Consider the following 11563-nt stretch of genomic DNA (forward strand, 5'->3'; position numbering starts at 1 on the left):
GGGCCTATAGGGCCTCGAACCTCTGACCAGTCTTACACGGTCCGCAACATCTTCCCAAATGGGACCTCCACTTGCCCTAGGAGCCTTTGCTCAGTAAGCAAAGGCGTTCCCTTCTGGTGGTCATAGCTTTGATGGGTGAGGCATGGTGGATTTTAGTCTTGGGTCACCTTTGTGACTACATGTGGCAGCCCTGACCACAGCCTCTGGAATGACCACCCACTTACTTTCTAACTAATTCCTACTCTTTCTCGAATCCTGGCTTGGTTTCCTAATTCACAGAATATACTTTACCTCTTAATCATATAGTACCTGTGATTCTTCATGATTTCCTCTCATATCATTATTCTGTTTAAAGAATCCTGGTGTGGTGCTGTGGGTTAATGCATTGGACAGCAAAGTTGTTTGAACTGCAAGGTCGGTGGTTCAAACCCATCAGGCCCTCATCGGAAACCCTATTCAGGGTCACTATGGGTCGGAACTGACTCCATGGCACTTAACAACAACAACAATTTAGATTGGGAATCCTGGAATGACACTGTAGGATAAGCATTGAACTGGTTGGTGGGTTAAACCTATCAGCTGCTCCCCAGAAACCTGCACAGTGTCACACTGAGTTGAAAGAGATTTGATGGCACTGAACAACAATCTAGATTGAGAGATTGGATTTATCGCTGCAGATGTTGACAGTAAACACTGAGGAAATAAGTAGAGAACTGGAAAAGAGTGTCCTAGGCAGAGGGAAGAGTATGTGCAAGGGCTCGGAGGCTGAAGTTGTCTTGGGAGATAAGGGAAAAATGAGTATCTCCACGTGATGAAAGAATCCCTGGTTGCATGATGGTTAAGTGCTTGGCTGCTAACCAGAAGGTAGGTGATTGAACTCATGAGTTGCTCCATGGTGGAAAAGACCTGGTGATCTGCTTCCATTAAGATATAGAGCCCAGGAAACCCTCTAGGGCAGTTCTACTCTTGTCCTATAAGCTTGGACTGAGTTGAAATTGAGTCATGATGCCACATCGCATGATGATCTTTCCAATTTTGACAGTGGAAAACAACTCTGCTCTAGTTCCTGGAGATGGGAATATAAAATGAAATCAGACCAGACTTCTCTTTCCAGACTAATGGGGGAGGTTGTGACCTAAACAAATGACACAATGTGACAGACAGATCATAATAGTGGGATGTCATGCATGTTGGAAATAAAAGAGGGAATTATTATATGAATCCTGGTTTAGCCTTCTAATCCACAGAAAAATTTCCTTTCCTTGAAATCCTAAGTTGTTTTTAATTTTCCACTCTGCCCTTTCAATCTACTTGTTTCCTCAGTGACACTGAGAAAAACTTATTCAAGGAGACATCTGAGCTGGGTCTGAAGTAGCACAAAGGCAGGGGGAGTCCCAGCTTAGGGAACAGTATATCCATAGGCATGGAGACAGAGCAGGGTGATTCCAGAGAATAGGGGGAAGTTCTGTTAGCTGGAGATTGGGGGAGTGGTGGAGAGACCAGCAGAGGCAGAGAGATCTCTTAGGCTTATTAAGGTGCTTGGAGCAGGACAGTGGCAGGTCTAGTTTCAGAGTGGAGAATGGCCCATGCTAAATGCAGAAGCTGGGATTAGGACAGTGATAATAGGAGTTGATTGTGAGAGGAAAGATAGGAAAGACATTTCAGTGTAAAACCTCTAAGGCTTTATAGATAGTGACAGAATGGTTTTAGGGGACAAGGGAGAGGGACAAGTTAAGACTTTATAATTTACAAGCATGGGTAACGTAATGAAGCTACTTGCTGAGACAGGGTCTAGGAGGAGACACAGGGTTTTGTATATGGGGTGGAGGGGCAGTGGTGGTGGTGGTTGTGTGTCTTGGAGGTGGGTAGGTGAAAAAAGATTAGGGGCAGTGAGGGCTTTCGTTGACTGGTACCACGGACAGCTCCAAGCCCAAAGAAAAGCAAACCCGCTGCTGTCAAGTCCATTCTGACTGATAGCCACCCCAGAGGACACAGCAGAACTGCTTCATAGGGTTTCCAAGGCAGACTGCTACATCTTTCTCCCATGGAGTGACTGGAAGGTTCGAACTGTTGACCTTTTGGTTGACAGCCGTGTACTTTAGCCACTGCATCACCGAGGTTCATTTAAAGATCTTTAGAGGCCTTGAAATAGAAACAATCCATGGTTTTTGACCTTGGTTGCCTTAGGGTCAGCAGAAGAGCTAATTTAGATTCCCAGACCCAACCAGCTGTACTGCACCAAAAGCCCTAGGGGTGAAGTTCAAGAGTCTGCATCCTAAATAAGCACTCTGGGTAATAGGATGCAGGCAGTCAGATGATCATATCTAAAGAAACACTAGAATAAAGCTGTGGTGGGCTGTAGGAGAAGAAATGAAAGTGCCCTCCGCTGCTCTACTCTTGAGTCTAAAACTATGAGTAGGATAGAGAAGGATTCTAATGGATATCAGATGAGGATTGCTCTAACTAAAAAGTTAAAGACAGGTTCAAAGAACCAGTCCTTGTCATTCTTAGACCAGATGTCTACATTACTAAGGGAGATGATTCTTATATTTATTCTGAGCAAGACTGTTCTGATTCTATACAAACAGTTCATCCTGAAATGTTTAAAAATCACCACCACTCTTTTGTGGGAAAGATGGTATGTAAAAAACCAGCAACCAGTTGGGATTGTGGTTGAATTACTAATTATCAATCATGCACATGTACAAGTTATAAAACAGCACTGTGTATTTTTGGAGATTGTTCCAATTCATGTATCTTGTTAAAAAGATAATGTGCATTTGGGATTGCAGTTAACACAATTACTAATTCTAAATCTCAGACATTATCTACACAAATGATGAGAAACCTTTACAAAATAGCATCACATATCTTTTTAAAAAGATGATATTGAAATACCAACTATACACCGGGCCCGATAGATAGCCATATTTTGATGGTCAAGAGAGTTGTGGATTACTCTCCGTGCTTATCAACCAGGGGAGGGACATTTCTGTGTTCAACGCTTGCCAAATCCACATGTGTAACAGAGGATACAGAGTTTATTAAATGAGAAACATATATATGACACACAATAAGCAAAAACTGGTCCTCAACCCGATTGGGCATCTGTAGGGCTTCTCCATGGTTTCCCCGTTCCAACGAGAACTGGGAACAGGGAAAAAGTCTTCCCTTTCAGTCTGGGACTCGCCCAGGAGCAGAAAGATGTTTCTCCCAACGCATGGCCGCTCTCTGAGGGCCTGGAATGATCACCTCGTTCATCAAACAGGTGCTTCCCGACGACGAAGGCGTTCCTAGGGAGAAGTGGGAATTGTGCCTCCTCCTTCAGTCTAGGGGTTATCCCAGGAAGTGTGTGGGGGGAACGGGGAGGCACTAATCCTCTTGTTATGTTCTTATTTAACACCTTTGTATCCTCAATCTCACCTCCACCTTCTCCTCCAGTCCTCGGAAACTTTGGGGGCTCTCTCTGTGGGCGGGCCGAAGGGGCTTTGCCCTCTTCCAAGATGGCCTCCGCTGCCTCTGTGACAGGCCTGGTCACGTGGGTACACCCGCCTATGAGGTCGCTGGGGCTCGGTCGGCGATTGTCCCTTTCCAGGCCCCGTCCCCAGGCGGTGACTGCCCTTGTCAACCAGAACCTGAGCGATCATGGCAACGGGCTTGGGTTGGGAGCGCGTGGCTGCGGTGGCAGCAGCTACAGCGGCGACAGTTTGGTCGCGGGCCGGGGCGGCGGAGAGGCGGCGGCGGAGGCGGCACTGGCCCTGGCCCTGAGCGTCATGCTACCGGGCAGCGGCGAGAGGCAGCGAGCGACCGAGTGGGAGGCAGAGGCGGTGGCCGCAGCAGCTGCAGCAGGGACGAAGAAGCAGGTCCGTGTGGACGCGGGAGCGGCCGGGGAACCCGAGCGCAAGACGGGGGGCGAGCAGCTCAAGAACCCGGCTTCCTCTCGGCCACGCCCGGCCGAGGAGGGGGACGCCCACGACCCCCCGCCACCGTCGCTCCCGCTGCCTGTGTCCACAGCCGCTCCCACGCGGGGCCTCTGCCTGCATGGCAAACCCAGGAGCAAGGGTCGAAGCTGCAAGCGGAGTTCGAGCCGCCGTCCCGACGAGTCCCGCCCTCGGCGGCCGGTCACCGTGGACAGCTCCAAGGCTAGGACCTCCCTGGACGCCCTGAAGATCAGCATCCGCCAGCTCAAGTGGAAGGAGGTGAGGCCCGGCCCGCCGCGTGGGCACAGGGGGGTGGACAGGATGACCTCAAAGGACCCGGCACGGCCCAGGCCAAGTCGGAGGGCCAGGACCCAGTTCCTGCTGTACGCCACCCTCGTGACTGCTTCATCCTTCAAGGCCTAGCCAAAGTCACTTCTTCCAAGAAAGCTTCCCAGACCCCTTCAGACCAAGTCGGCCACTCTCTTTATATTGTCTCCAGTCGTTTGTATTCACTTCTTCATACTGTAGTTATTTGCTTATACCCTTGTCTCATCCACCAGCTTGGGAGTCCCTGGGACCTGGGACCCTGTCTATTTCACGTTTTCATGTTAAGTTATATTTGTTTAGCACTTATTTATTGCAGGACTCTTGGGCAGTTTAACAGACAGGCCCACTGAGGGTCTCACTACATTCTGCCACTTAGCTTTGTGACCTTGAGCAAGTTGCTTCGCCTCTACTGCCTATTTCCCTTTCTGTAAAGTGAGGCTAGTAATTCGAATTAGAAGACTTACTGCTGAGTATAGCAGAGCACAAATATGCAAGCGATAGTAACTAACCTTACCAAGCTCTATTCTTTTTCCTCCTCCAACATCACCAACATCATTGTGATCACCATCACTGTGAGCACAGTTGTCACTGTATTTCATGGTCCAGAGTTTGGCAGATGTTAATTGTCAGTAAATGGTGGGTTGAGAGAGTGAAGCTATGCATGTCTGAACCCCTTTTAGAACTGGTGAAAGCGCTATTTAAACACCCAGAGGTGTATGTTGCAGTTGGCTAAGTGTATAAAGCCATTTGTCTTTATTTGCATCATATAAGACTGCTGAATGTGCTCTTGGCAGGGCCAAGATAGCATTGACTTAGACCCAGTTTCAGGAGGCAACATGAGGACTCTGGTACCTACCCTTGTGCTTTGGCTGTTCAGTAATTGTTTTACAAAGTTAAGAGAAATGGCTGCAGAAAGAACTGATGTGTCAAGGTTCATGTGATTTTAGAGAAGTCAAGAGTCAGGCAGGACAGACTTCTAGGTGGGTAGGAGATCGACACGGGAAAATTGACCTCAGGTGCCAGACCCCCTCAGCCTTGGGGTTTGGAATTCAGGAGAAGACTTTCATGCTTGAGAACTCTGGAGAAAGGAAGGAAGTGCCTCCCAGTTCTGGAATATCTTGGTTTGTGGACAGGGTCTCAGGTCCTGACCAGGAATATGAGGATCAGAACATGGTAAACTGGAGAACTCATAAGTGCCAAATCTAAAGGAAGAGAGAACCATGGGCTTGAATCAGACAAGGCTGACTGACCCATGCAGGGCCTCCCTGTGGGAGAGAGTGATACAAAGTAGGCTGAATCTTGTTCTCTAAGAGACATGGGCTCATATAGACCTAGTTCAGCAGGCTTACAGACAAGTGTAGGTTCATTCATTCATTCAGTAAATGTCCCAAATTCTGTGCTGGGCCCTTGGAATTAAAGATGGCTATGATATAGACTTTGCCCTCATAGTAGAGAAATAATTGCAGTGATCACGGGACCTTCTCACTGCTTTCTGAAATGCTCTTTTCCCAGTTGTTTGCATGGTTTTCTGTCATTTCTTCAGATCTCTGACCAAATGCTACCTCCTCAGAGAAGCTTGTGTTGGCTACTCATCTCCAACCTTTACTCTTCTTTATATTTTACTCAAAAGACTTAATTCTACCTGACAGTATGAGTATATTATGTATTATTTGTTGATTGTCTATTTTCCTCATTAGAATGTAAGCTCTATGAGGGCAGGGGCCTTGTTTTATTTCCTCAGGTGTTTGGCACATAGAAGTTGCTCAATAAATATAAGAATATGTTATATGATGAGTGTTTCTCTGTATATGTAAAGGTATAAGAGCTGTGGGAGGTAGTGGAGCTTCCTGGAGTTAAACCCTAACTGATTTATGGTAATGAGGGAATGAGGGGCTATGAATTCTGGGTCCCTGGTAGAAGTAGTAGTTGGGGAAAGCAGAGGTACATTGGTTTTGCCAGTGGCTCAGTGGGAGGTGGATGGTAAGAGACAAGGCTAGAGAGTGAGCAGGAATCCAATCTTGTGCCCTGCTATAGCATTTGGACTTTTTCTGAAGGCTATGTGCATCATTACAAAGTTTTAAAGTTCTCCCATTTTTAGCACTTTAGTCCTTAGTTCTTCTATCTATAAAATGGGGGGAGTGTGTGTGTGAATAGAGCTAGTTCATTGGTTTCCAGTAAAGCCTAATTCTTTACTGCTGCAATCCACACAATGGTAATGTTAATTTACATGAGACCCTTTCACAGGTGGGCAAGTTCTAGGGCACTAGTTGTAACTCGGGAGAAAGATGAGGCTGTCTGCTCCTGTAAAGATTTACAATCTCAGAAACACTAGGGAGTAGTTGTTTCTGCCCTGTAGGGTCGTGGTGAGTTGGAATCAACTCAGTGATAGTGGGCTTGTTTGTTTGTTTTTTAGTTGTTTGTAACTGTTTCTCAACCCCTCCTATGCCTTTTTCTCTAAGAAAGCACAGAGGCATTTAAATGGAGATGCTTATTCTAATATATTTTAAGACATAATTTGCTCACAACAATATGACTTTACTGTTTGACAAAAGATCATTTACTAGCTGTCATTTGCCCCCATTAGTCTGTGAGTTCCTAAGGGCTATGCCTGACTTGTTCACTGGGTGTCTCCTCTGTCCAGCACACATAGATGTTCAATAATTATTTACCGAAAGAATTAAATAATTACAGCAGAACTTACATCTCATATGGTGTTTGAAAATACTAGGTTAGATCATCTCCTAATCTATGATTATGTTATCCTTAGTTAACTATGTGGCAAGTAATGTATATATATATAAACCAGGCCTTAGTTTTCGCATCTGTTACAGAGCTGGCATTGGACCCAGTCATCTCTAAAATACCTCCCAGCACTGACGTTCTAGAAGTGGGAATATCTACTGGGCCTCGACAGCAAATTCTTTGTGTGTAGGACTGTGTTGTTGCTGCAGGGTTTGGGAGTACCTTGTTGGCTGGTTTTGAGGAGGTAAGAAATAAGGCCATACACACCAATCAGAGTAAAAGTTCTGTGTCTCCTTATGTATGTGTGTGTGTGTAGTGAGGGCTATGGAATACAGTCCATTGAACTGGGTAGCCCTGAGTCAGCATGTGAATTCAGAAGTTTGCTTCAGCTCCAGGGCAGTTTCCCTCCTTTCTTCACTTTTCGTTAGTCCATGTACATTGAACAACGACGATTATGAGCAATTGCAAAGAACTTACTCTTTGCTAAGCACTATTCTAAGTGCTTTACATACATAAACTTACTTGATTCTCACAAGAACCTGATTTAAAAAAAGTAACTTATTGTCTCCTTTTTAAAGATGAGGCAGTTGAAGTACACAGAAGCTAGTTTATTTATCCAAGATAACACATTAAGTATGTGGCAGAACTGGCATTTGAAACAGGGTATTCTATTGAAAATCTCTATTAGAAAACTGTGGGCTAGGAACTACAGATAAACAAGGTATACTCCTTTTCCTCAAGGAGCTCCCAGTCCAGAGAGACAGATGTTGCAAATAGATCATTTCAGGCCAGTCTGGTGGGGCAGTGTTAGAAGTGAGCCCGGGGGCTGTGAGCCAACTGAGAAGGGGTGTCTCTTGTCTAGAGAGGTGTGGGTGCTCAGAAGGCTTATAAGCAAGGCAATGCAAGGCCTGATAGGGGATAGTCAGGGAGTTGAATGGGCAAAGGCAGGGAGTGTTTTGACCCAGAGCTATACTCAGAATGGGATACTGGTGGCTTAGGGAGCACTCCAGAGAGTGGAGAGAGATGGAGGAGCCAGATCACGTAGGACTTTGAAGAACATGCCATTTCAGATCACAGTTTGCCATATATAGACGGCGCCTCCTTTGCCCACTCTTCTTCAGTTCCAAAAGAACCATGCCAACTCTGATGATTCAGTTTTTGGGCATATCCATTCTGGGTCAGGTCTTATTCAACGGAATCCACAATTTCAAATTTGTGCCTCAAGGGAAAATTCATAGACATTAGTCTTGTGAGTTTATAGATCAGGGGTGACGAACCTTTTTTTCTGCCAAAATTTGTAACATCATTCACGGGCCATACAAAATGATCAACTTAAAAATTAGCCTGCTATATTTGGTCAAATATTTAATTAACTTGCCCCTAATGTGATGGCTGGAACTGTGGTTGCCTTGGCAAGGTCTGACCAAATGATTTCCAGGGCCTTAGTGGCCTGCGGGCTGGATGTTCCCCACCCCTGTTATATATAGATACACTAAAAGTTTATTTTAGCATGAAGAATCATGTTTACAGGGTCACCACTGAAGCTGCTACATGAAAGAGAAGGCAAGGTTCCCAGTTCATAGAAAATGTTCAATAAATATTTAAGGAATTGGTGGTACTGTGGGTTAGGCAGTCATGGAGCTGCTAACCTCAAGGTCAGCAATACAAATCCACTAGCCATGCTGTGGGAAGAAGAAGAGGCTGTCTGCTCCCATAAAGATTTCCAGTCTCAGAAATCCTATATAGGATTGCTGAATCAACGCGATTGCAGTGAGTTTGCCCCCCCACCCCCATAGTCCTCTTCCAATTATGTGAGCCTCTCTCCCCATCCCTTGCCATATTCTTTTGCAATTTTGCTATCCTCATTAAAGAAAACCTTAGGGAAAAGAACACCACAGAGAATAGATGCCACTATTGTTGTGAACTGACCTCCTTGGAGATGTGGGCTTTGTATATGGGCACGGTGGTGCCATGGACACCAGCTAATCTGACTGAGACTGCTGAGAGATTTGATCGAGGGATATTTGTTGATAATAGTTTACATAAGTCTCTACTCCCAAGATTTGTTATAGTGTGTTCATGAGTTGCTTTCTCAAAGAAATGCACCTGTTATTTGGTATCTACAGTTATTATATTGCCTGATTTCTAACTTGTATAATATTAAAAACTCACTGCCACAGGGTAGATTTTTGACTCATGGTGACCCCGTGTAGCAGTCTTGAGGCCATAATTCTTTAGGAGAGCAGAAAGCCTCCCTTTCTCCCTCTGAGCTGCGTGTGGATTTGAATAGTTGACCTTGTGATTAGCAGCCCAATGCATATAATGTTGTTGTTGTTGTTAAGTGCTGTCGAGTTGATTCTGACCCATAGCGACCCTGTACAGGGTTTCTGAGGCTGTAAATCGTTATGGGAGCAGAAAGTCTCATCATTCTCCCACAGAACAGCTGGTAGTTTCGAACTGCTGACCTTAAGGTTCGCAACCCGATTCATAACCACTATGCTACTAGAGCTCCTTAATGCATGTAATATTAGTTACTATTTATTAAATGTCTATTGTGTGTTGTATTGCAGTTCCTGGATGGCACAAATGATTAAGTGCTCAACTGCTAACCAAAAGCTCTGAACCCATCTGGAGGCTCATTGGCTGACAAGTCTGGCCATTTGCTCCTAAAAAGTCACAGCTCTAAGAACTCTATGGAACAGTTCTACTCCACACACTTGGGGCCATTTTCTGATAACTGGCAACAATAGCAAGGCACTGTGCTAAGTACTTTATGCTAATTAACTTATTTAATTCTCACAGCAACCCTCTGAAGTAGATCCTTTTATCACCTCCAGTTTACAGATGAGGAAACTGAGGTGAGAGGTTTGTTCCGGCTAGCTCAAGGTCATGTGCTAAAAAGCTAGAGTCTTTCAGCCTCAATGAAGCCATTAGGCAGTTTTCACACCATCTTCTTTGCTAATCTTTTGCTAAAACCACCCTGCAAGAAGTTATTCTATTATTATTTTCCTCAGATAACAATATCAAAAGCTGAGTAAGTATTCAGTCATCTGTCTCATTCCAAAGCCCTCATTAAGTGTTTTATATAATTCTATCTCTTCCTCTTACTGCTTCATTCCTCATCTGATCCAGAACTCTGAAATTTTCAGACAGGAAGGCGCTCAGAACCAGCAGAGCGATGTAACTAGAACTTAAAATAAAACACATTGAAATATATCCTGCCTGGCAGACGGAGTACTGGGTGTCTGTGTCTTCCAAACCCTGTCTTGTTGCTGCCCACAGAGACTTGATTCCTATGCCATTTGACAAGCTGAGTTGCCTTGCTCCTCTGTGGAATGTAAGCCTCCTCTTTGAATCACTGTGCCTCAGATTCCTCTGGAAGAGGCAGGATAGGAAAAAAAAAATGTGCATCTTAACTTTCTCTCTCTTCTAGCTTCAGTGATAAGTCATTGTGATTTACTTCCTAGTTTTTGAAAACTGCATATGTTTTGTTGTTGTTGTTAAGTGCCGTCGAGTCAGTTTCGACCCATAGCGACCCTGAATAGGGTTTCCGAGGCTGTACATCTTTACGGGTGCAGATCGCCTCATCTTTCTCCCACGGAGCAGCTGGTAGTTTCGAACTACTGACCTTCCGGTTTGCAGCCCGATTTGTAACCACTACGCTACCAGAGCTCCTTCAGCATATGTTTAAAAGAATGGTTTTTATCCTATTCCATCAAATGCTTTATTTCAGCAGACGTGTTATTTTAATGTCTAATCCCCCAGAATTTTGCCTTTGCAAGTTGAGCTTGTTATTCTATAAAAATCATAATTCACTACCACTTGTACTCTGAACAAAATAATCTTTGTAACAGCTTCATGAATTCATACTAATTTAACAGGCTTAAATAGTCCATTAAAAGACAATAAATTCCAGGGGCTCATATTCAAGTCCTATAACTACTATAAAATGTTTTGTGTGTGTGTGTGTTTAAGTAGGGATTGCAATTGCTGAAGCTGTTTTCTGTGTTATGAAACATATCAGTGTGAGTAAAAAAGTATCCATATTCTGGCTGTAGAATTTATGTTAATCAACTTTTAGAAAAAAGAAATACATCATTTTAAGATATAATCTCTCTGCTTTTCAATACTTTGTCCATCTGTCAACAAATTTTCATATTCTCTTATTAAAAAATGTTTTAGGCTGAGCTTCGAGCCACAAACACATCGCAGTCTTCACTTCTTCCTCAGAGGTGAATCTTTGTCCTCAAAAGGTTGCTTTCAGGGGACCAACAGGTGAAAAATCTGATGAAGCAGGATCAGGACTATAAGGAGGATGTTTTAACACCTCAAAAGGAACTGTCAACAGTGTGGGCAGAGGTGTGTGAATGTGCATTGTCATACAAGATCACAGCACCCTTGGATAGCAGTCCTTTGCATTTAATCCAAAATTTAGGCTTCATTTCTTCAGTAAGCATTTCATTGTAATGAGCATTGTTGATTGCGGAAACTTTTTCCTGATAGTATTCCAATACTGGCCCTTGAGAATCCCAGAAAACTGCTTAAGCATCAATTTTCCAGCTGATGGTTGACTT

General features: G+C 44.4%; 1 protein-coding gene across 1 annotated transcript in view; it reads left to right on the forward strand.

The window, feature by feature from the left end:
• Positions 1-3503: 3503 nt before the first annotated feature.
• TTLL11 (tubulin tyrosine ligase-like family, member 11) overlaps positions 3504-11563 on the forward strand; it is a 365232-nt gene continuing 357172 nt past the window's right edge. Inside the window, exon 1 of the mRNA XM_006865720.1 lies at positions 3504-4199. Within this exon, the coding sequence (XP_006865782.1) occupies positions 3504-4199 (696 nt within the window). The remainder of the gene's footprint in view (positions 4200-11563) is intronic.

The sequence above is a fragment of the Chrysochloris asiatica genome, unplaced genomic scaffold (genome assembly GCF_000296735.1).
Source record: "Chrysochloris asiatica unplaced genomic scaffold, ChrAsi1.0 scaffold00081, whole genome shotgun sequence".
NCBI classification, from domain to species: Eukaryota; Metazoa; Chordata; class Mammalia; order Afrosoricida; family Chrysochloridae; genus Chrysochloris; species Chrysochloris asiatica.